This window comes from Ranitomeya imitator, chromosome 4 (assembly GCF_032444005.1).
Source record: "Ranitomeya imitator isolate aRanImi1 chromosome 4, aRanImi1.pri, whole genome shotgun sequence".
Lineage (NCBI taxonomy): Eukaryota > Metazoa > Chordata > Amphibia > Anura > Dendrobatidae > Ranitomeya > Ranitomeya imitator.
In genome coordinates this window covers 280,941,430-280,966,224 of record NC_091285.1, presented here as the reverse complement: position 1 = coordinate 280,966,224, position 24,795 = coordinate 280,941,430, and the positions used below count along the sequence as shown (strand labels likewise).

General features: G+C 50.0%; 1 protein-coding gene across 1 annotated transcript in view; it reads right to left on the bottom strand.

Annotated features, from left to right (window-relative positions):
- Positions 1–15,527, bottom strand: part of LEMD3 (LEM domain containing 3) — a 109,079-nt gene extending 93,552 nt beyond the window's left edge. The window contains exons 1-2 of the mRNA XM_069764684.1: positions 14,537–15,527; positions 2,116–2,144 (exon numbers count right to left, since the gene is read on the bottom strand). Coding sequence (XP_069620785.1) covers positions 2,116–2,144; positions 14,537–15,500 — 993 coding nt within the window. The 5' untranslated portion in view covers positions 15,501–15,527. The remainder of the gene's footprint in view (positions 1–2,115; positions 2,145–14,536) is intronic.
- Between the last annotated feature and the right edge of the window lie 9,268 nt (positions 15,528–24,795).

Sequence of the window (24,795 nt, the reverse complement as noted above, 5' to 3'; positions counted from 1 at the left end):
CGCTCCCCCTGCCGTCCCACGGTCTTCGGTGCTGCAGTTCTTCCCCTCTTCAGCGGTCACGTGGGACCGCTCATTAGAGAAATGACTATGTGGCTTCACCTCCCATAGGGGCGGAGCCGCCTATTCATTTCTCTAATCAGCGGTAACGGTGACCGCTGATAGAGAAAGAAGCTGCGGCACCGAAGACAGCTGTCCGGGGGAAGGAGCCGGACGCCGGGACCAGGTAAGTATGTCATTCACCTGTCCCCGTTCCAGCCGCCGCTCCATCTTCCCGGCGTCTCTGCGCTCTGACTGTTCAGGTCAGAGGCCGCGATGACGCATATAGTGTGCGCGGCGCCCTCTGCCTGATCAGTCAGTGCAGAGAGACGCCAGGACCGGACGCCGGGAGCTGCAAGCAAGAGAGGTATGTGTTTTTTTTTTTTATTGCAGCAGCAGCAATGGCACAGCTTTCAATGGAGCATCTATGGGGAAATATGAACGGTGCAGAGCATATATGGGGCACAGCTATGGGGGAATATGAACGGTACAGAGCATATATGGCAGCTATGGGGAGATATGAACGGTGCGGAGCACTATATGGCAGCTATGGGGAGATATCAACGGTGCAGAGCACTATATGGCAGCTATGGGGAGATATCAACGGTGTGGAGCACTATATGGCAGCTATGGGGAGATATCAACAGTGCAGAGCACTATATGGCACAGCTATGGGGAAATAATGATCTATTTTTATTTTTGAAATTCACCGGTAAATGCTGCATTTCCACCCTAGGCTTATACTCGAGTCAATAAAGGTACCTTCACACAACGATATTGTTAACGATATCGTTGCTTTTTGTGATGTAGCAACGATATCGTTAATAAAATCGTTATGTGTGACAGCGACCAACGATCAGGCCCCTGCTGGGAGATCGTTGGTCGCTGAATAAAGTCCAGAACTTTATTTCGTCGCTGGACTCCTGCTGACATCGCTGGATCGGTGTGTGACACCGATCCAGCGATGTCTTCACTGGTAACCAGGGTAAACATCGGGTAACTAAGCGCAGGGCCGCGCTTAGTAACCCGATGTTTACCCTGGTTACCATCCTAAAAGTAAAAAAAACAAATAGTACATACTAACCTACCGCTGTCTGTCCTCCAGCGCTGTGCTCTGCACTCCTCCTGTACTGGCTGTGAGCGTCGGTCAGCCGGAAAGCAGAGCGGTGACGTCACCGCTCTGCTTTCCGGCCGCTGTGCTCACACAGACAGTACAGGAGGAGTGCAGAGCACAGCGCTGGAGGACAGACGGCTGTAGGTAAGTATGTACTGTTTGTTTTTTTTTACTTTTAGGATGGTAACCAGGGTAAACATCGGGTTACTAAGCGCGGCCCTGCGCTTAGTTACCCGATGTTTACCCTGGTTACCGGCATCGTTGGTCGCTGGAGAGCGGTCTGTGTGACAGCTCTCCAGCGACCAAACAGCGACGCTGCAGCGATCCGGATCGTTGTCGGTATCGCTGCAGCGTCGCTAAATGTGAAGGGGCCTTAAGTTTTCCCAGTTTTTTGTGGCAAAATTAGGGGGGGGGGGGTCGGCTTATACTCGAGTATATACGGTAAGTTGCCAGACCCTTGTAACACGCCAACGGTATCGAAGAAAAAAAAAAAGTTGGAGTGGTGCTTCAAGTTCAAAAGGACTGTGCTTTTGCATAATAAAATGTAAAATAATGTAAGGCACAAGTGGACAACCTGCGTCCCAGAGTTACACAAAGCCTACAATGCCATTCTCTGCAGCCCCACAAGCATATTGACATATTCATCTGTCTGCTCGCATGTTATTTCCCCATGCCAGAAAGCAAATGTAAAGGTGGTTATTTACAGAGGCCATCTTATTTTAGTTTATGGGTGTAGTAAACATGGTAGTGAAAGCTGCATGTGAGGTTCTCTTTCTAGAACTTCCACTTATCATTTGTAGCTTATACAACATCTCCGATAGGCCATAAATGTTTCAGATTGAAACGCCCGATTAAATTTTACTACGGCTGTTGGGTTTGGTGTTGGCACCAAATTGTCAGATGAAACCAAGACTGCCATCTCCTGCTATACAGGTTTTTAAGAACAAGAAATATATAATACTTACATCACCAGGTAAATCTTCAGTACTTCTTACTAAGAAAAGGGGGGAGGGATAAAAAGTGAATAATTTTAGTATTAATGTAAGGTTATACAATAATGCAAACTAAAGTATGCATTTTGTCTTTTAACATGGCTATCTGTTTTCACAGAAATTTGGGTCACACACACACACCTAATGCTTTAAAATACAAACTCAAGAAGTATTTAACAGGTCCCTGCTGCTCCAACCACTTGCCTCAGAGGTGATTAAGTCAACTGCATAACGTAGCTGAGGCTAGTGATTAACTGCAGTGGTCACATACTGTAGACAGGACATCATTGCAGCAGCGCTGTAAACTAAAACCTGGAAGAGGCAGAGACATGGCAGTGGGGTGGCTTCCACAAGCATAGACTCCTTATTTTGTTGTGTGAACAAGACATGTGTCCAAAATATTTAAACATCTGTCCACAAGCAGCAAGTCGGTTACATTAAGTAGTATACTTCTAGTAAAAAAAAAAAAAAAAAAAAAAAAAGTGGCACTCGCCATCCAAGACAGTCGTTTATTTAGTCCATAAAACGAGTACAGTGGAGCAGAAACCTTCTGTGGACGACGGCCATTTTGTGCTGACTGCGCTTCAACGGGTCCTGTGCACAGAAGGTTTCCGCTACTGCTGTACTCGTTTTATGGACTAAATAAACGACTGTTTTAATTGGATGGCGAGTGCCACTTTTTTATGGACCATACTGGATTTATCTTTTTGGTGTGCACCCGTATTCCTACAGTTGTCTGGTATTCAGCTAACACGTAGATTTTCAATCACAGCTGGGATAGTCACAGAAGGCAGTACACTCCCTAAGGCTACGTTCACATTAGCGTTCCGCTAATGTGCGTCGCTGTTGCGTCGGCGACGCAGCGGCGACGCGCCCCTATGTTTAACATGGGGGACGCATGCGTTTTTTTTGTTGCGTTTTCTGACACGTGCGTCGTTTCCGACGCTAGCGTCAGACGCAAGAAAATGCAACAAGTTGCATTTTTCGTGCGTCCGATTTTCGTAAAAAAACGCACGCGTCGCAAAACGCAGCGTTTTTGCGTGCGTTTGCGTGCTTTTTTGTGCGTCGTGCGTTGCGTCGCCGACGCAGCGGCGCGCAACGCTAATGTGAACGTAGCCTAAGGCCGGTTTCACACATCAGTGGCTTCGGTACGTGAGGTGACAGTTTCCTCACGTACCGGAGACACTGACTCACGCAGACACATTAAAATAAACCGTGTGTCCGTTTGAAAAACACGGAGACATGTCAGTGTGTGGGAACGCACGGCTCACACGGACCCATTAAAGTCAATGGATCCGTGTAAAACACGTACCGCACACGGATGCTGTCCGTGTGCAGTCCGTGTGCCGTGCAGGAGACAGCGCTACTGTAAGCGCTGTCCTTCCCCCCCCCGCGTGTGGTGCTGAAGCCGGAAATCATCCCTTCTTCCCAGCAGCGTTCGCTGGAGAGAAGGAATGAATAATTTTTTTTTTCTTTCCCCTTAAAAATAAAGTTTGTGCGTCCCCTCCCGCCTCCCATCCCCTGTGCGCCCCCCGCTTGCCAGGAAATACTCACCGACACCCAGCTCCAGCGATGTCTCCTCTCAGCGGCTGCAGCCTGTGCTGTGTGAGCGGTCACATGGTCCCGCTCATTACAGTGAGGAATATGCGCACAAACTTTATTTTTAAGGGGAAAAAAAAAAAATTATTCATTCCTTCTCTCCAGCGAACGCTGCTGGGAAGAAGGAATGAATTCCGGCTTCAGTACCGCACGCAGGGGACAGCGCTTAACTAACGCTGTCTCCTGCACGGTCCGTGTGGTCCTCAGTCGGCACACGGCTGCCGCGCGTGTGCCACACTGATGTGCTACGTAAGCACACGGACAATTCCGGTACCGGAATTATCTGGACGTGTGGGACAGGCCTAACACATACTTACATTTACACCCTGCCACCCCTGCTAAGTTCCCTGAGACCCCCCACCCGGCTGCCTAGTCACATCCTTTATGTCCCCACAAGACTGCTCATACCAATCACCAGCTGAAGAAGTATCTGTCAATAGACTGCCGAGGTCATATTTGCTACAGTGGTTACAAGAGGTATAAAGGATGTAAACAGAGGTACCATGGTAAACCGAAGACCTTAACAGTAAATGGGTCGGAATGCATTAAGAAATTATATAGCACAAAAACTCATTTGCGGTCAAATGCTAACTAGGAAACTTTGAAAATCGCAGGCTTTGGTATACAAAAACCCCTTTAAAGACAAAAGAAACATTTATGCATAACAACTTATCGATGCCTCATTTGGAAATTTAGTATATTTAGTTTAAGTCTTAAAATTCCACACATCTTTGTAGTCCGTGAAACCATAAACAACGTCATGAATTGCTGAATTAAGAGGGGGGAAAAAAAGTGCATTTACAGGAATTTGCACTGTGCCAGATTATGAAAAACTGACATATAAAGTTATGAAGGAACCAAGTTCCATCCTTGATTACCAAGCCATTGAAGCCTCACAACCGGGTGCCCATTTATAGCAAATACTGAATAAGGCATATACAGCTATAGACCTATAATTACATCTTCAGCTTCAACCCTTAAGGGCTAGGACAGCTCTGAGGGCCTTTTTGCCAAACAAATTGCAGTTTGTTTTTTTTTTAAACTTTTAAAACAAAGTATTGAAAAAAAACAAAACAGAAAAGGCGGGTAATTTCAATGTTCACGTTACGGCGTGTAACGTGCAGTTTAATTTTATTTTTTGATGGAACAAATTTACACATGTGGCAAAAGCTTTTTTTTAAATTTATTTATAAACAAAGAAATAGTTCTAAAATCAGTTTAACCCCTTAACGACCGCCGATACGCCTTTTAACGGCGGGAGTTGAGGGTAACGTTAACTAACGGCGCTGTGGAAAAAGTGAATAGCGCCCCCAGAGTCGGATTTTCTCTGGGGTCTTGGTTGGTGGGGAACAGTGGCTTTGCGTCATAGAAGTACACAAATGACAGCAACATGGACCTAAAGCAAGATCCCAGCTGACATGGTAGCCTATCTGGGAGTGCACAACGCTGACAACTAAACAAATGCTGTCAAGCCGACAGCAGCATGCTACGTTCACATTAGCGTTGTGCGGCGAAGCGTCGGACGCAGCCGCGGCGACGCATGCGTCATACGCCCCTATATTTAACATGGGGGGGCGCATGGACATGCGTTGTATTAAGTTTTGTGACGCATGCGTCATTGTGGCGCAACTGTCAGGGCGCAGAGGACGCTGCATCATGCAGTTTTTTCTGCGCCAAAAATCATGCAAAAAATGAACGCATGCGTCACAAAACCCTGCGTTGTGCATGCGTTGTGTCGCCGACGCTGCGCCGCACAATGCTAATGTGAACGTAGCCTAAATGGTTTACAGTGATCAGAGCTTAGCCTGTTCAACACACAGATCCCAGCTATGAAGGCTATAACAGTCAAGATTTTAACAGATGCCACAGATTGATAGACGACCTGCAAGAAATACCATTACAACACAATCATGAATTACAGAATTTGAGAGCCTGCAGTAGCCATTATTGTGCCAGTATATAGAATCCTTGACATGTGCATAAGTCCATAAACTACATTAAACAGAAGCAAACGGGAATTTCCACTACCAGCAGATGTTAACCAAGTGTCAAACCCCAAGTGTTGAAAAAAAATAATTTGCTTGTGTATTACCATAACCTGAGGCCTATAATGTTTTAAAATTTCAGTCCAAAAAAAAAAAAAAAAAAAAAAAGGTATGTCTGATTTTAGGCTGCCTCATACTTTAAGGCTATGTGCACATGGTGCGGATTTTTCCGCAGTGCCGTTTTTGCTAAATCCACAGGTAAAACGCACTGCGGATTACCTGTGGTTTTTGTGCAGATTCCTATTGAGGAGCAGGTGTAAAACGCTGCGGAATCGGCACAAAGAATTGACATGCTGCAAAAAATACAACGCAGCGTTTCCATGTGGCATTTTCCGCAGCATGGGCACTGCGCATTTGGTTTTCCATAGGTTTACATGGTACTGTACAACACATGGAAAACTGCTGCCAATCCGCTGCGGATCCACAGCCAAATCTGCACCGTGTGCACATAGCCTAAGTGGGAGACTTCAGGCACAGATGCATAAGTATTACAACTTGCCCACCTCCTGAAAAGCGTGCACTATCATCAGGTACTAAGCAAATCTAGTCTAATGAAAAGAACATGTGCATATACGTGTCTTGCCAAGTGTGTGTCTTAAAGGAAATCTGTCAGCAGGATCATGCACAGTAAGCTACAGTGTCTGCTCAGAGACATTATATTGATTACAATGATACCTCGGTGATGAAATCCGTCTTGTGGTTGTTTAACCCCTTAGTGACCGAGCCAAATTTTTGAAATCTGACCAGTGTCACTTTATGTGGTAATAACTCTGCAACGCTTCAACAAATCCCAGTGATTTTGAGATTGTTTTTTCGTGACACATTATACTTTATGATAATGGTAAATTTAGTTCAACATTTTTTGTGTTTATTTATAAAAAAATATAAAAAATTTGAGAAAAATGTTAAAAAATTAGCAATTTTCTAAATTTGAATAATTATCCCTTTAATCCAGATAGTCATACAACAGCAAACCATTAATAAATAACATTTCCCACATGTCGGCTTTACATCAGCACCATTTGTAAAATGTTATTTTATTTTGTTAGCATTTTAGGAGGTTTAAAAATGTAGCAGCAATTTTTCATTTTTTCAAAGAAATTTACCACATTTATTTTTTAGGGACTTATCCATGTTTGAAGTGACTGTAGGGGTCCCATATATTGGGAAACCCCCAAACGTGATACCATTTTAAAAACAGCACCCCTAAACATATTGAAAACTGCTGTCAGGTAGTTTATTAACCCTTCAGGTGCTTTACAGGAATTAATGCAAAGTGACATGACAGAAATGAAAATGTGTATTTTTACCACCTAAATGTTGCTAACTTCTAAACAGATTACTACAGCCGACAGACTCTAAGGGTACCGTCACACTATAACATTTCGATCGCTACGACGGTACGATTCGTGACGTTCCAGCGATATCGTTACGATATCGCTGTGTCTGACACGCAGCAGCGATCAGGGATCCTGCTCAAAATCGTACGTCGTAGCAGATCGTATGGAACTTTCTTTCATCGCTGGATCTCCCGCTGTCATCGCTAGATCGGTGTGTGTGACACCGATCTAGCGATGCGATCCAGCGATGCGTTCGCTTGTAACCAGGGTAAACATCGGGTAACTAAGCGCAGGACCGCGCTTAGTTACCCGATGTTTACCCTGGTTACAAGCGTTAAACTAAAAAAAAAAAAAAAAAAACAGCACATACTTACATTCTGGTGTCCGTCAGGTCCCTTGCCGTCTCTGCTTCCCGCACTGTGACTGCCGGCCGTAAAGTGAAAGCAGAGCACAGCGGCTGTGCTTTCACTTTCACTTTACGGCCGGCAGTCACTGAGTGCGGGAAGCAGAGACGGCAAGGGACCTGATGGACACCAGATGTAAGTATGTGCTGTTTTTTTTTTTTTAGTTTAACGCTTGTAACCAGGGTAAACATCGGGTAATTAAGCGCGGTCCTGCGCTTAGTTACCCGATGTTTACCCTGGTTACCCAGGGACCTCGGCATCGTTGGTCGCTGGAGAGCTGTCTGTGTGACAGCTCCCCAGCGACCACACTACGATTTACCTACGATCACGGCCAGGTCATATCGCTGGTCGTGATCGTAGGTAAATCGTATAGTGTGACGGTACCCTAAGGCCGCTACTTGGTCATGAATTGCCATCGCAAACATCAAGACCACAAAATCATGATCTAAGTGCACCAATTGGGATAAAGAAGAAGCCCCCACACTCTGTTAACCATTTATAATGAAGTAGTCACTATTGACAGCAGCATCTAAGGGGTTAAACAGATTTGGACGGTGCAAATACTGATCGTGGCTGATACAGCAAGTTGTCAGCTATAGTGTACAACCAACAGATGCTGGATTGTCATCTGTATGGGGAGGCCATTCTCTTATATGTCAGGTCAGTTAAAAGGCGTATTGGCGGTCATTAAGGGGTTAATCTTTATTTTCAGTTTGTAGTTAATGATGTGCCCATGTTGTGGGGCGGCCTGTGTGGGGGGTCTTCATGTGGTGCTCTGATTAGGTATTCATAATGCAGACTACTGACAGGTCACTGATCCCTCACTGAACTGCCCCCTAGTTTACATACTGAATATCTGTACATAAAAAAAAAAAACCTTCTGCAGGCAGGTGCCAGACGTGGGTCCTGCAGCATAATCGCATGTTTTGTGTGCCAATAATACATTTTATTCCTGTTATTCAACTAAAGAAAAAAAAAAAAATTTGAAAATGAAAGATGGCGCCCGCCACACCTGCGCAGTAGCAGCGCCTAGCTGTGATCTCAATAGCTGCTACTGCGCATGAGCCGGCGGCACCATCTACTGGAGAAGAAAAAAATAAATAAATACCTCCAAGATGGCGCCACCCGTACCTGCACAGTAGAAGCTCTTGGAGATCACAGAGAGCTGCTACTGCAGAGGCGGGTGGCGCCATCTTGGAGGACATGTTTTCACTCTTCTTCAGCAAGATGGCGCCGCAAGCTCAATAGTAACTATCGGATCTCTATACACCAACCCCGATAGCAGCTACTGCACAGGCATCATTTTCAAAATGTATGTTTTACACTCGCTCAGTAACATCAAGAATACTTATTAACTGAACGCTAAACATGAGATTATGCTGCAGTAGAGGTGCCATGGCTGCCACCTGCCTGCAGAAGTGTGTTGTTTTTTTCTACAGTATGTACATATATTCATTATGTAAACTAGGGGGCAGGTCAGTGAGGGATCAGTAACCTGTCAGCAGGCTGCACTGTGAATACCTAATCAGAGCACCACATGAAGACCCCTCCCACCACCAGCAGCGGCTCTCCCCCTCCAGGCCCACCCTGCAGCACAGGCATCTCAATACAAAACTGAAAAGATTAAAAACGACCACAAGACAGATTTCATCACCCAGGTATCATTTTAATCAGTATAATAGCACCGACCTGACAAAGTCTGTAAGTTACTATGCACAATCCTGCTGACAGATTCCCTTTAAACCACTCCCTTCCAATTCAGAAGTTAGCTGCTCCAGAACTCACTATACACCCCATAACAAATGATGACCTATCAGCTATAAGATCGGTGATTGTCCAATAGGCAGCACCCAAAACGATCCCCCCACCACAGCCGATCAACTGAAATCTGTTCTGCAGTGGCTAGATAGAAGCAATGTAGTGACAGACAGCTTCGAACAACCTTTTTTCTTTTTTAAATGTGCACTCGCAGTAATTTATTTTAGTTTCCGAGACCAGAAGTCAGTTGCCCAGAGTCATCACTAGTGCTGCTCAACATGGACCCTCATTAAAAGGGCGTGGAGTCAGACATCATAAAAGTGGTGTTCACCTCTCCACGTATCTAAGGACAGGTTCACATTTGCAGTTGAGTCAGCAGAGTTTCGTACGCAACAGAATGGCATGATAACGCTGCGGTTTTTTATCCGCATCAACTTACGCATGACGGATAAAAAAAAAAAAAAAAACGTTTGCACGCGTTTGCGTTTATGGCATGCTTTTGTTATGAAAACATTTTTCAAGGAGAATTTCATTGACAAGCCATCCCAATGGGTGTGGCTCATGGGATTTCTGTATATAGACCCTTGGGCAAACGCAAGCGAACGCATGTCCTTGCGTTCCCATAGACTGTAATGCGTTTTGACACACTCCTTCCGCAAGCATATGGCGGTGAAAATTTGAGGCCAAAAAATTCTAAGCAAACGCGGATGAATGCATGCACCTGCGTCTACAATGTTAAAGATAGGAGATCAAGACGCATGCGGATGTATACATCAGAAACCCTGCGAACTGAAAATGTGAAACCACCCTTAACCCCTTCATGACCAGGGGATTTTTCGTTTTTCCGTGTTCGTTTTTCGCTCCCCTCCTTCCCAGAGCCATAACTTTTTTATTTTTCCGTCAATTTGGCCATGTGAGGGCTTATTTTTTGCGGGACGAGTTGTACTTTTGAACGACATCATTGGTTTTAGCATGTCGTGTACTAGAAAACGGGAAAAAAATTCCAAGTGCGGTGAAATTGCAAAAAAAGTGCAATCCCACATTGGTTTTTTGTTTGGCTTTTTTGCTAGGTTCACTAAATGCTAAAACTGACCTGCCATTATGATTCTCCAGGTCATTACGAGTTCATAGACACCAAACATGACTAGGTTATTTTTTATCTAAGTGGTGAAAAAAAATTCCAAACTTTGCTAAAAAAAAAAAAAAAAAAAAAATTGCGCCATTTTCCGATACTCGTAGCGTCTCCATTTTTCGTGATCTGGGGTCGGTTGAGGGCTTATTTTTTGCGTGCCGAGATGACGTTTTTAATGATAGCATTTCGGTGCAGATACGTTCTTTTGATCGCCCGTTATTGCATTTTAATGCAATGTCGCGGCGACAAAAAAAAACGTAATTCTGGCGTTTCGAGTTTTTTTCCCGCTACGCTGTTTAGCGATCAGGTTAATACTTTTTTTTATTTGATAGATCGGGCAATTCTGAGCGCGGCGATACCAAATATGCGTAGATTTGATATTTTTTTTATTGATTTATTTTGATTGGGGCGAAAGGGGGGTGATTTAAACTTTTATGTTTTTTTTATTTTTTTCACATTTTTTTAAACTTTTTTTTTTAACTTTTGCCATGCTTCAATAGCCTCCATGGGAGGCTAGAAGCAGGGACAGCACGATCGGCTCTGCTACATAGCAGCGATCTGCTGATCGCTGCTATGTAGCAGAATTGCACGTGTGCTGTGAGCGCCGACCACAGGGTGGCGCTCACAGCGACGGGCAATCAGTAACCATAGAGGTCTCAAGGACCTCTATGGCTACAATGGAGACGCATCGCCGACCCCCGGACATGTGACGGGGGTCGGCGATGACGTCATTTCCGGCCGCCCGGCCGGAAGCGGTAGTTAAATGCCGCTGTCTGCGTTTGACAGCGGCATTTAACTAGTTAATAGGTGCGGGCAGATCGCGATTCTGCCCGCGCCTATTACGGGCACATGTCAGCTGTTCAAAACAGCTGACATGTCCCGGCTTTGGTGCGGGCTCACCGCGGAGCCCTGCATCAAAGCAGGGGAGCCGGCATCGGACGGTATAGTACGTCCGATGCCGGTAAGGGGTTAAGGTACAGTTACACTAAACGATTTACCAACGATCACAACCAGCGATACGACCTGGCCGTGATCGTTGGTAAGTCGTTGTGTGGTCGCTGGGGAGCTGTCACACAGACAGCTCTCTCCAGCGACAAACGATCGGAGAACAACTTCGGCATCGTTGAAACTGTCTTCAACTATGCCGAAGTCCCCGGGTAACCATTGTAAGTGTTAAAAAAAAAAAAAAAAAAAAAAAACACTACATACTCACATTCCGATGTCTGTCACGTCCCCCGGCGTCAGCTTCCCTGCACTGTGTAAAAGCGCCGGCCGTAAAGCAGAGCGGTGACGTCACTACTGTGCTCTGCTTTACGGCCGGCGCTGACACAGTGCAGGGAAGCTGACGCCGGGGGACGTGACAGACATCGGAATGCGAGTATGTAGTGGGTTTTTTTTTTTGTTTTTTTTTTTTACTTTTAGAATGGTAACCAGGGTAAATATCGGGTTACTAAGCGCGGCCCTGCACTTAGTAACCTGATATTTACCCTGGTTACAGGTGAACACCGCTATATCGGCGTCACACACGCCGATCTAGCGATGACAGCGGGTGATCAGCGACCAAAAAAAAGGTCCTGATCATTCCCCACGACCTCCCAGCAGGGGCCTGATCATTGGTCGCTGTAACACAAAGATATCGTTTGCGGGATCGTTGCTACATCACAAAAAGCGTGACGTTGCAAAGATATCGTTAACTAAATCGTTATGTGTGAAGGTACCTTTACTCCATCCAGTCAAAGACCATTTTATGCCACAAATCTTTCTCTACACTACAACTTGTCCTTAGACGCACAAGCACCATAATGCTCTGCTCCAGATCTGCACATTGGTTTTTTGCAGAGCTAGCCAAAAGTCAGAAAAATTGTGCAAGCTTACACTGTGCAAAAAATATGGCTTCTCAAGGTCTTTTATGCACTGCAACAGTGATGAATTGGGGCCTATCTATTCCTAAGAAAAGCATGTATGCGTTCATGAATAGGAGCATTTCAGCTCCATGCATGGTACGCCTCAGCCAGAGCAAACAGCTGATCACTGGGTGTGCCATGTGTTAGAGCCAATCAATCTATTGATCACCTTTCAGGACTTAAAGGGAACCTGTCACCCCCAAAATCGATGGTGAGGTAAGCTCACCTTCATCAGGGGCATTATGGAATGTTGTAGATAAGCCGCCGATGTTACCTGAAAGAGGAGAAAAATAGGTTAGATTATACTCACCCAGTGGGTGGTCCCGCTGCGGTCTGGTCAACTGGGTGTCTCAGGTCCACTCTGGCGCCTCCCATCTTCATTCCATGACGTCCTCTTCTGGTCTTCACGTCGCGGCTCCGGTGCAGGCGCACTTTGTCTGCCCTGTTGAGGGCAGAGCAAAGTACTGCAGTGCGCAGGCGCCGGGCCTCTGACCTTTCCGGCGCCTGCGCACTGCAGTACTACTTTCCTCTGCCCTCAACAGGGCAAAGTACACCTGCACCGGAGCCGCGGCGTGAAGACCAGAAGAGGACATCATGGAATGAAGATGGGAGGTGCCGGAGCGGACCCGAGACACCCATTTGACTAGACCGCAGCGGGACCGCCCCTGGGTGAGTATAATCTAACCTCTTTTTCTCCTCTTTCAGGTAACATTGGAGGCTTATCTACAGCATTACAGAATGCTGCAGATAAGCCCCTGATGACGGTGAGCTTACCTCACCATCGATTTTGGGGATGACAGGTTCCCTTTAAAGGGAATCTGTCACCCCATTTTTCGTATATAAGCTGCGGCCACCAGGGGCTTATCTACATCATTCTGTAATGCTGTAGATTTGCCCCTGATGTAACCTGAAAGATGAGACAAACAAGTTATATTATACTCACCTGGGGCGGTCCGGTCCAATGGGCGTCGCAGTCCAGCGCCTCCCTTTTTCATATAATGACATCCTCTTCTTTGCTTCCTGCTTTGGCTCCTGCTCAGGTGTACTTTATAAAGTACAGTAGTGCGCAAGCGCCAGGAAAGGTCAGAGAGGCCCAGCGCCTGTGCACTGCAGCACTTTGCTCTGCCCTCAACAGGGCAGATAAAGTACACCTGCACCAGAGCTGCGACAGGAAGCAAAGAAGAGGACATCATTGTATGGAGATGTGAGGCCCCGGACCGGATCGCGACGCCCATTGGACCGGACCGCCCCAGGTGAGTATAATCTAACTTGTTTTTCTCATCTTTCAGGTTACATTGGAGGCTTATGTACAGCATTATATAATGCTGTAGATAAGCCCCTGATGGCGGTGGGCTTAGCTTATAGGCGAAAAATGGGGTGACAGATTCCCTTTAACTTATTTTCCTGGGGAACATCTTAAAAAACAAAAATTACATATGTAGCCACTATGGCATGCAGCCATCTTAGAGAATACTAGAATATGCAATGCAAGATCATCATTCTCCTACAATATTCTGTTAGATCCTCTGCTGGCTGCCAAAAAAAAATTCTATAGAGAAGACCCACAGATTGCAACATTAACTGGAATTAGAATGAAAAGAAATAAAAAGCCCAAAAGGTGGTCAAACTACGGCACAAGTATGCATGGAAAAAAAGAGTTCCTATACACTTAGACGGCTTCAATAAAAAATGTGATTTAAGAAATCTTATGCTTCAATAACAAAATAAGCAGCATTTACTAGCATTAAGCAAGATTTTCAGGTCCCTGGTCAGGCATCCACATTGTCACAGGGCACTGGTGTTAGAGAGATACTGGTGTGGAAGCCAAACCATGGGCCTGGGAAGGTTTTTGCAAGTTGAAGCCCCCACTGGCCTTTGTTTATAGGCGTTACATCAGTGATGTCATGTCTACAACCTATTATCACAGCAGACAATGACCGGCTGCAGACAATGACCGGCTGCAGCATCTCCCTTATCACCAAGTCTGGTGCTTGGCTGCAGCAGTCACAAAACCAGTGCACTAATAAAGCCACACCACCCCTATGTAAGAAACTATGTTAGATTCCCTGCGGGCTATGGTGGAGATCAGGAGGAGATCTTCTCAGTACAAGTGTATGGCCGTGGCACATATGTAGCCATCCACCCTGCACTTGGCAGCATGGTGAGGGACTGGACCACCAGGAATGCTTCCATCTCCATGGACTATACTTACTGGTGCCCCTCATTCCCAGGTAGGTGAGTGCCAGCAGCAGGAAGAAGAGGAAGGCGGCCGTGAGCAGGATCATGGACAGGTAGTGGGCGCTGGAGGACACCTCGCCGCCCCGGAACTGCTGCAGCAGCGCCTCCTCGGGCTCGGCCGGCTTGTGCGGCCTCTTCTTGGTGTACGGGTAGGGGCTGTGGTTGGAGCCGGCATGGTTGTTGCCGGTCAGGTAGAGCCGGGGCCCGTCCGCGCTGTACGCCGCCCCCAGGTGGTTGTTGCTCTTGTCCGGACAGTGAGGCTGCCTTGCGGGGGGCCGCTGCCTAGGAGACGCCGGGGCCTCCTCCCGGTCCCAGGCCGCCGTGCTCCGCTCCATGCCGTTGTCCCGGGGCGGTGCGGTCACAGGCCGCCTGCTCCGGCGGCTCGGCAGCGGCTCCTCCACATTGTCCTCCTCGTCGGAGTAGCCCCTGCAGTAGGAGAGGCGGCTGCCGTTCACGGTCCTACTCTTGGCCGCCGCCTCCGTCCGGAGCCTGCACGTCCCCCACCAGACAGGCGCCTTCCGCCCGTCTACCTCGTCCGCACAGTCCCGCCGGGCCGGGCTCCTCTCATGCGGGGGGCTGCTCCTCTCCCGGCGCCCGCCATGCGCCCCCAGGGCAGAGTCTCCGTCCGACTCGTCCGAGCTGAAGCCCACGACGTGAGCCTGCTTAGCGGCCTCCGCCTGCTGGTAGTGCCGGCCGCCGCGCCTGTGCGTCACGTCCCCGGGCAGCGAGCGGGCTCCTGGGCTCTCCGAGTGGCCATCCACCGCCGGGCTGTGGTGTGGTAACCGCGTTTTCCCGGCTCGGGGCCTTTGTTCCTCTCGCAGCTTCTTAAGTTTCTTCAGGTAGACCGGCCGGGTGCTTTCCGTGACCGGTCCCGGCATGACGCCAGAGCGCTTCAGCTCTCGAATCAGCTCCTCATCCGTTAACTGTGCGGCCGCCATTTTGACCACTCGTCTGGGATATCTGCCCCCCCCCCACGCTGGCTGTGCCCCGGAAGTGACGTCAGCGAACTAGACTGTGAACTAGACCAGACGCTCACCCAGGAGCCAGTCTGACGGCGTGCGGCGGCCCAGGCGGCTGGGGACTGGGAGATGCGGCGGCCCAGGCGGCTGTGTGCTGGGGACTGGGAGATGCGGCGGCCCAGGCGGCTGTGTGCTGGGGACTGGGAGATGCGGCGGCCGTGTGCTGGGGACTGGGAGATGCGGCGGCCGTGTGCTGGGGACTGGGAGATGCGGCGGCCCAGGCGGCTGTGTGCTGGGGACTGAGAGATGCGGCGGCCCAGGCGGCTGGGGACTGGGAGATGCGGCGGCCCAGGCGGCTGGGGACTGGGAGATGCGGCGGCCGTGTGCTGGGGACTGGGAGATGCGGCGGCCCAGGCGGCTGTGTGCTGGGGACTGGGAGATGCGGCGGCCCAGGCGGCCGTGTGCTGGGGACTGGGATATGCGGCGGCTGTGTGCTGGGGACTGGGAGATGCGGCGGCCCAGGCGGCTGTGTGCTGGGGACTGGGAGATGCGGCGGCCCAGGCGGCCGTGTGCTGGGGACTGGGATATGCGGCGGCCCAGGCGGCTGTGTGCTGGGGACTGAGAGATGTGGCGGCCCAGGCGGCTGTGTGCTGGGGACTGAGAGATGCGGCGGCCCAGGCGGCCGTGTGCTTGGGACTGGGAGATGCGGCGGCCTAGGCGGCTGTGTGCTGGGGACTGAGAGATCAGGCGGCTGTGTGCTGGGGACTGAGAGATGCGGCGGCCCAGGCGGCTGTGTGCTGGGGACTGAGAGATGAGGCGGCCCAGGCGGCTGTGTGCTGGGGACTGAGAGATGCGGCGGCCCAGGCGGCTGTGTGCTGGGGACTGAGAGATGCGGCGGCCCAGGCGGCCGTGTGCTTGGGACTGGGAGATGCGGCGGCCTAGGCGGCTGTGTGCTGGGGACTGAGAGATGCGGCGGCCCAGGTGGCCGTGTGCTGGGGACTGGGAGATGCGGCGGCCCAGGTGGCCGTGTGCTGGGGACTGGGAGATGCGGCGGCCCAGGCGGCTGTGTGCTGGGGACTGAGAGATGTGGCGGCCCAGGCGGCTGTGTGCTGGGGACTGAGATGCGGCGGCCCAGGTGGCCGTGTGCTTGGGACTGGGAGATGCGGCGGCCTAGGCGGCTGTGTGCTGGGGACTGAGAGATGAGGCGGCCCAGGCGGCTGTGTGCTGGGGACTGAGAGATGCGGCGGCCCAGGCGGCTGTGTGCTGGGGACTGAGATGCGGCGGCCCAGGTGGCCGTGTGCTTGGGACTGGGAGATGCGGCGGCCTAGGCGGCTGTGTGCTGGGGACTGAGAGATGAGGCGGCCCAGGCGGCTGTGTGCTGGGGACTGAGAGATGCGGCGGCCCAGGCGGCTGTGTGCTGGGGACTGAGAAATGCGGCGGCCCAGGCGGCTGTGTGCTGGGGACTGGGAGATGCGGCGGCCTAGGCGGCTGTGTGCTGGGGACTGAGAGATGCGGCGGCCTAGGTGGCCGTGTGCTGGGGACTGGGAGATGCGGCGGCCCAGGCGGCTGTGTGCTGGGGACTGAGAGATGCGGCGGCCCAGGTGGCCGTGTGCTGGGGACTGGGAGATGCGGCGGCCCAGGTGGCCGTGTGCTGGGGACTGGGAGATGCGGCGGCCCAGGCGGCTGTGTGCTGGGGACTGAGAGATGTGGCGGCCCAGGCGGCTGTGTGCTGGGGACTGAGATGCGGCGGCCCAGGTGGCCGTGTGCTTGGGACTGGGAGATGCGGCGGCCTAGGCGGCTGTGTGCTGGGGACTGAGAGATGAGGCGGCCCAGGCGGCTGTGTGCTGGGGACTGAGAGATGCGGCGGCCCAGGCGGCTGTGTGCTGGGGACTGAGATGCGGCGGCCCAGGTGGCCGTGTGCTTGGGACTGGGAGATGCGGCGGCCTAGGCGGCTGTGTGCTGGGGACTGAGAGATGAGGCGGCCCAGGCGGCTGTGTGCTGGGGACTGAGAGATGCGGCGGCCCAGGCGGCTGTGTGCTGGGGACTGAGAAATGCGGCGGCCCAGGCGGCTGTGTGCTGGGGACTGGGAGATGCGGCGGCCTAGGCGGCTGTGTGCTGGGGACTGAGAGATGCGGCGGCCTAGGTGGCCGTGTGCTGGGGACTGGGAGATGCGGCGGCCCAGGCGGCTGTGTGCTGGGGACTGAGAGATGCGGCGGCCCAGGTGGCCGTGTGCTGGGGACTGGGAGATGCGGCGGCCCAGGCGGCTGTGTGCTGGGGACTGAGAGATGCGGCGGCCCAGGTGGCCGTGTGCTGGGGACTGGGAGATGCGGCGGCCCAGGTGGCCGTGTGCTGGGGACTGGGAGATGCGGCGGCCCAGGCGGCTGTGTGCTGGGGACTGAGAGATGCGGCGGCCCAGGTGGCTGTGTGCTGGGGACTGGGAGATGCGGCGGCCCAGGCAGCTGGGGACTGGGAGATGCAGTACTGCGGCGGCTGGGGACTGGGAGATGCGGCGGCTGTGTGCTGGGGACTGGGAGATGCGGCGGCCCAGGCGGCTGTGTGCTGGGGAGAGGTTCCAGTCATAGCTCTGCACTCCAGCCACAACACTGGCAGGCAGAACTCAGTGCTGCGGTCACATGCAGTGGTGTTCCTGCAGTAGGGCTGCTGCAACCAGACAAGTACATAAGTGGGAGCAGTGTTACTTCTTATTGCCACATTGGCCTGCTCATGTTTATGGTCTTTGAAAACTACTTATAAAGCTTTTAGCTGCTTCCTGCTCCCATTTTAGGCCGAATTCACACTATCCAGTGCCATATTTAGAGTTTCTGCTGCTCTAGGCACTTTTTGTGCTGCCTCCCCCTTTGGTGAGTATGACACTATCGGCAGTGACTTTGGCAAGAATCGCTGATGTGAAAGTAGATTTTTGCAGTAGATCGGGCAGTTTTTCTGCATCTGCCGTGTAACAGATCACTTACAGCAACACTGCATTCGGCCTCATACATTCCCCATCTGATTTGTGGCTCTTTCCGTGATCTGGCAAATGTGCTACCATACCTCCCAAGTTTTTGCGCCTTGGCAAATTTTAGGCCACACCTCTGGCTACACCCATATCCATGTCCCAAAAACACCCATTTAGCACTGCTGATCACATTTTCATATACAATAATTATAAACAAAAATAAATATGGCCACACAGTGCTCCATACTGTATAATGGCCACACATGATGCTCCATACTGTATAATGGCCACACATGATGGTCAATACTGTACAATGGCCATTGGCCACACATGGTGCTCCATACTGTATAATGGCCACACATGATGTTCAATACTGTATAATGGCCATTGGCCACACATGATGCTCCATGCTGTATAATGGCCACACATGATGCTCCATGCTGTATAATGGCCACACATGATGCTCCATACTGTATAATGGCCCCACATGATGCTCCATACTGTATAATGACCCCACATGATGCTCCATACTGTATAATGACCCCACATGATGCTCAATGCTGTATAATGCCCCCTCCCATCTTGTATGCATGGCTCATCTCCCTCCCATCCCATATGCATGGCTCATATTCCCCCCCCCTCCTCCTGTATGCATGGCTCATATTCCCCCCCTCCTGTATGCATGGCTCATAATCCCCCCCCCCTGTATGCATGGCTCATAATTCCCCCCCCTCCTGTATGCATGGCTCATAATCCCCCACCTCCTGTATGCATGGCTCATAATCCCCCACCTCCTGTATGCATGGCTCATAATCCCCCCACCTCCTGTATGCATGGCTCATAATCCCCCCACCTCCTGTATGCATGGCTCATATTCCACCACCGTCCCCCTCCTGTATGCATGGCTCATATTCCCCCCTCCTGTATGCAAGGCTCATAATCCCCCCCCCCCCCACCTCCTGTATGGATGGCTCATATTCCACCACCACCCCCTCCTGTATGAATGGCTCATATTCCACCACCGTCCCCCTCCTGTATGCGTGGCTCATATTCCCCCCTCCTGTATGCGTGGCTCATATTCCCCCCCCCCCCTCCTGTATGCATGGCTCATATTCCCCCCCCCCCCTCCTGTATGCATGGCTCATATTCCCCCCCTCCTGTATGCATGGCTCATATTCCCCCCCTCCTATATGCATGGCTCATATTCCCCCCCCCCCTCCTGTATGCATGGCTAATATTCCCCCCCTTCCTGTATGCATGGCTCATATTCCCCCCCTTCTGTATGCATGGCTAATATTCCCCCCCCCCCCCTGTATGCATGGCTCATAATTCCACCCCCCCTCCTGTATGCATGGCTCATAATCCCCCCCACCTGTATGCATGGCTCATAATCCCCCCCCCACCTCCTGTATGCATGGCTCATATTCCACCACCACCCCCTCCTGTATGCACGGCTCATATTCCACCACCACCCCCTCCTGTATGCATGGCTCATATTCCACCACCACCCCCTCCTGTATGCATGGCTCATATTCCACCACCACCCCCTCCTGTATGCATGGCTCATATTCCACCACCACCCCCTCCTGTATGCATGGCTCATATTCCACCACCACCCCCTCCTGTATGCATGGCTCATATCCACCACCACCCCGTCCTGTATGCATGGCTCATATCCCCCCTCCTGTATGCATGGCTCAAATCCCCCTCCTGTATGCATGGCTCATCTCTCCACCCTCCCGCTCCTCCCATCTTGCATGGCTCGGCTTACCGTCCTTCATCCCCCCCATCCCCTGTCCCTCATACTCGCCTGTCCCACGCCGCGTCGACATCCCTCAGGCTCTGTCCTGACTCCCGGCGCAGCACCCTCTTCCTGAGTGAGCGGTCATGTGGTACCACTCATTAAGGTCATGAATATGCACATATTCATGACCTTAATGAGCGGTACCACGTGACCGCGCACTCAGGACGCTACAGACGCTGAGACCAGGCATCGATGGAGCAGGGTGAGTATCGTCTTCAAGGAGGAAAGGGGGGGGGGGTGGCGGTCGGTCGGGAGGTGACCCAGGACTTTTATAAAAAGAAAAAAAACCTTGCTCGGGTGCCGCCCCCGCAACGTCCCCGCCCTAGGCACGTGCCCTCAAGTGCCTAGTGGCAAATACGGCCCTGACACTATCAGTATTTATAATTATTATATTAATAATTTTCATCACCATTTGTAAGCCAAAACCAGGTGAATCTGCGGAAACATGTCACCACTTCTGTATTTATCACCCACTCATGGGTTTAGCTTACAAATACTGAGGCAAAATACTGACAAAATACAGTGTGAATGTGGCCTTAGATTTACTGAAATGCATTAGAATGTCCGATGTGCCACTATGGCCGGGGTCACACTTCTGTGTGTAATGCGAGAAACTCTCACAAGCCTCTCGCATCAATATTCGGGACCAGAGTGTGCGGTGCAAGGTAATGGAAGGTTTCCCTGTGAGAAGGCGATTATCACAGGGAAACCTCCCATTGCCTTGCGCCGCTTTGAGCTTTCTTTTTTCCATGGCAATCTGTCTGATATAGGTTTATATTTGAGACCAATACGTTATAAAAATGTGGGATTGCGTTACAAGAATAAACTAATTTTGCATATTCCAAGAGTGCCAGATTTTTTGACATTTAGGTATTACTCCTCAGCGCCACTTTTTAATGGTGCTGAGAAATAAGGGTATAGCGCCCCCCAGTGTCGGAAAATCTCCGGGGTCTCGGCTACCAGAGGTAGCTACCAGAGGTAGAGAACATGATCAGGGCTGGTTTTTAGGGATTTACAATTCATTTACAATTCTCTCCTTTAATATCAAACATATCAAAGAAGAGAGAGAAAAGGGGTCCCCGTGTTCCTCCTAGCCCACATCCTTTGTCTGCAGAAGCAAAATGGATCTTCCTCCCTGCACCTGGCTACCGGTGGGAATTTTCTCATTGGCTGCCAGCTTTTAATTACTGTGATAGACCCTATCACAGTGATCAAAAGCCCCCAATAGTAGTAAATGTGGCAGCACTTGGGCTGTGCCTCTCTTCTCTCCTTGTAGTTGTTCTGGGAGAAAAAAGAGATACACTACATCCGAGAGCTGCCCAGTCAGTGAAAAAAAAAAAATCACAAAAATCAAATTTCTACCTCCGTGTCTGTAAATCCCCAAAATCGAATTGATTACCCCCCCCCCCCCATTCTGTGTCAACCCCCTTGTCAGATTACTATTTAAAAAATATATATATATTTTCATTCTTTTTAGTTAGGGTTAAGGTTATGCTTAGTTTTTTAAAAACGTATAAAGAAATACTAGTGCTAGATAAGGTTCAGGGCTAGTAGTGTTAGATTAGGTTTAGTTTTTTTTATTAGGCAGGCCTATAAAATAAAGCAATGGCCCACAGAACAATAAGCCGAGCAAGCGTACAGCCAGCTTTGCTCAGGTCGGCAGCACGGTGGCCCAGTGATTAGCACTGCAGCCTTGCAGCGCTGGAGTCCTGGGTTCAAACCCCACCAAGGACAACATCTGCAAAGAGTTTGTATGTTCTCTCCGTGTTTGCGTGGGTTTCCTCCGGGCACTCCGGTTTCCTCCCACATTCCAAAGACATACTGATAGGGAATTTAGATTGTGAGCCCCGTCGGGGACAGTGATGATGTGTGCAAAACGTAAAGCGCTGTGGAATATGTTAGTGCTGTATAAAAACAAAGATTATTATTATATTATAAACTGAATCTGCCTATGAAGCAAAGCAGTTTTGTGAGAGGGACGACCCCTCTTCCTCAATGGGATCCCACAGCCCAATGATAGCGCAGTCGGTCATTACTGATGATGCTTCAGAGGCAGGATCAAGTACCGCAGTCTCCCCATCTGTGGTATCACGACTAGCGATGAGCGAGTACTCGTTCGGGTGGTCTCCAAGTATTTGTAACTGCTCAGAGATTTAGTTTTCATTGTGGCAGCTGAATGATTTACAGCTACTAGCCAGGCTGAGTACATGTGGGGGTTGCCTGGTTGCTAGGAATCCCCACATGTAATCAAGCTGTTAATAGCCGCAAATCATCCAGCTGCAGAAAGGAAAACTAAATCTCGAGCAGTCATAAGTACTCGGAGACCACCCGAGCAACGAGTACACTCGCTCATCACTAATCACGACAGTTCATTTTCCCCTCATTTCCCCCTTTTTAGAAGCTCCTGGAATAAAATTAGTCGCCAATTTTACCTCTTTCGATATTTTCCAAGTTTTCATTACTCTAGAAGTCCTACAATTGATTGCCCACCAAACCAATTTATATGATCAACAATACATTTCCAAAAAACCCACTACCTTTCATTCCAGTTCCTGGATCCCTACAAATGTCCCTGAAATAAAACGTTTTTGGGGTCTTACCTTCAACATCAGGTTAGTAAAAAAAAAAAATAAAAAAAACACACGCTCCGCTCTTTCTTGGCAGCAAAATCTGTCCACAGTACCCCTGTATTTGCAGCTGTCCCGAGCCCATTATGAAGCCCTAATGAGATTCCTACATTTTATTGATAAAACAAACAAATTGAGAGCCCTAATTTCCCTTATACAACTATCATTTCTTAATTCATATACCCCGGAGCAAAATGTGGCAGTTAACGAGTCCTTAATTAGTTACAAGGTCCAACAAAATAGCAAATGGCCAACAGCACATTAGACGTGGATGCACATCCTAGTTCCACTGGACCCCCATGGAAAGTGTACATACCAAGTAAACAATGAAGGACAGCATCCAATCCAGGTGAAATGTTCAAAAACGGATTTCTTTATTTGCCAAAGTGCAACGTTTCAACCCACAAGGGTCTTTTTCAAGCTGACTTTCATTTGTTCATTTTCATAGATTTTTTTTTTTTATTTATTTTGTCAGATTCAAGTTTCAAGTTATTTATGTGACCATTGTGGGTTTTTCTGTCATTAAACGAGGGGTACCAACAATTTTGACCCCATCTGTTGGTGGCGTTTACCTGTCAGACCAGGTGTTTCAACCATACCTGGTGAAGCATAAGACCAGGGCCTGATATGAAAAGTTAGCAATCTAACTAATCCAAATTGATACCTGCAACAGTTTTGTCCTATACAGAAAATCCCAAGGAGCGCTCAGTTCCTTCCAGATACTGGAGAAAATTGTGTGCCTCCTATTTGACTCCATTTCGAATCTGAAGATGTTTGGAGACTTACAGAACGCCATTTTCTCAGTCGCCCATGACAGCACTACCAGAGAGAGGGGATCCGCCCTTCAGGGACAGGAAACCTACAGGATAAAAGGGCGGTACCTCTCCCCTGCATCAGTTTGGTTTCCTGTCCCTGACGGGGAACCTTCTCGGACGGTACCTGTCATGACCGACCGGAACGAAAAGACTACCTGGTGAAGATCCGGAGCCGGCCAGTCCGGGTTCTGGCAGCGGGGAGGCCCCTGCCACGGCTGGTCCGGTATCTGAAGCCGCCACGACTTCGACCGAAGGGTCTGTAAGCGTGAGTGGGGGGAAGCGCTGGCGCCACTCCGGATAGGGGTTGGAGCGCTCCAGCACACTGCCGCAGGACGCCAGGGATTCCAAGATGGCACCGCACCGGAAGTAGTGGAGGAATTTCCGGTTCGGGGGCAGTGAGGTGAATGACTACACCAAGATGGCGCTGCCCCGGAACCGGAATCCTTCATTTCCGGGTCAACAGCTGCGTGCGCATGCGCAGTGACTGGGAAAGGAAAAAAAAAAAGTAAGTGCTTCCTCCAAACAACGCAGCCACGAGGGGAGGGGATAAGCGCCATCCTTAAAAGAAGGAGCGCTTAGCAGAACCCTTGCTGCATGCTGTTCCAAAGGCCATGGAAGACAGCGATCAGCAGCTCCAGCCGCCACCGCAGCAGCAGCAGCGCCATCGTCCACGCCAAAAGACAGATGGCCAAGGGAAGAAAACTTCTGCAAGCAACCGGAGTTCTCGATCCAGTAGCCATTCCACACAACGGAGTAAGGATTCCAGTGTGGTAAACCTGCGACCGGCCACGGATCATACGCCTCAGGATCCGACCCCTCCTCCAGAACCGGTACCTGTGGCTGCGTCAGATCGGTGAGTGATCTTCGTGAAAGCTCATTTTGTAATCGGGGTTCCCCTTCTCCCTTATCTTGGGCAAGGAAGAGAACGGGGAAGATGAAAAATAGGACCTGCCCCTTATGTGATAAAGCATTACCACAGTCCTGGGAGAAGAGATTATGTGACTCCTTTATTGAGCGAGTTCTCTGTGAGGAGACCCCGAACTTCGCCTCTGAGTTACGTTCTGTAATTAAA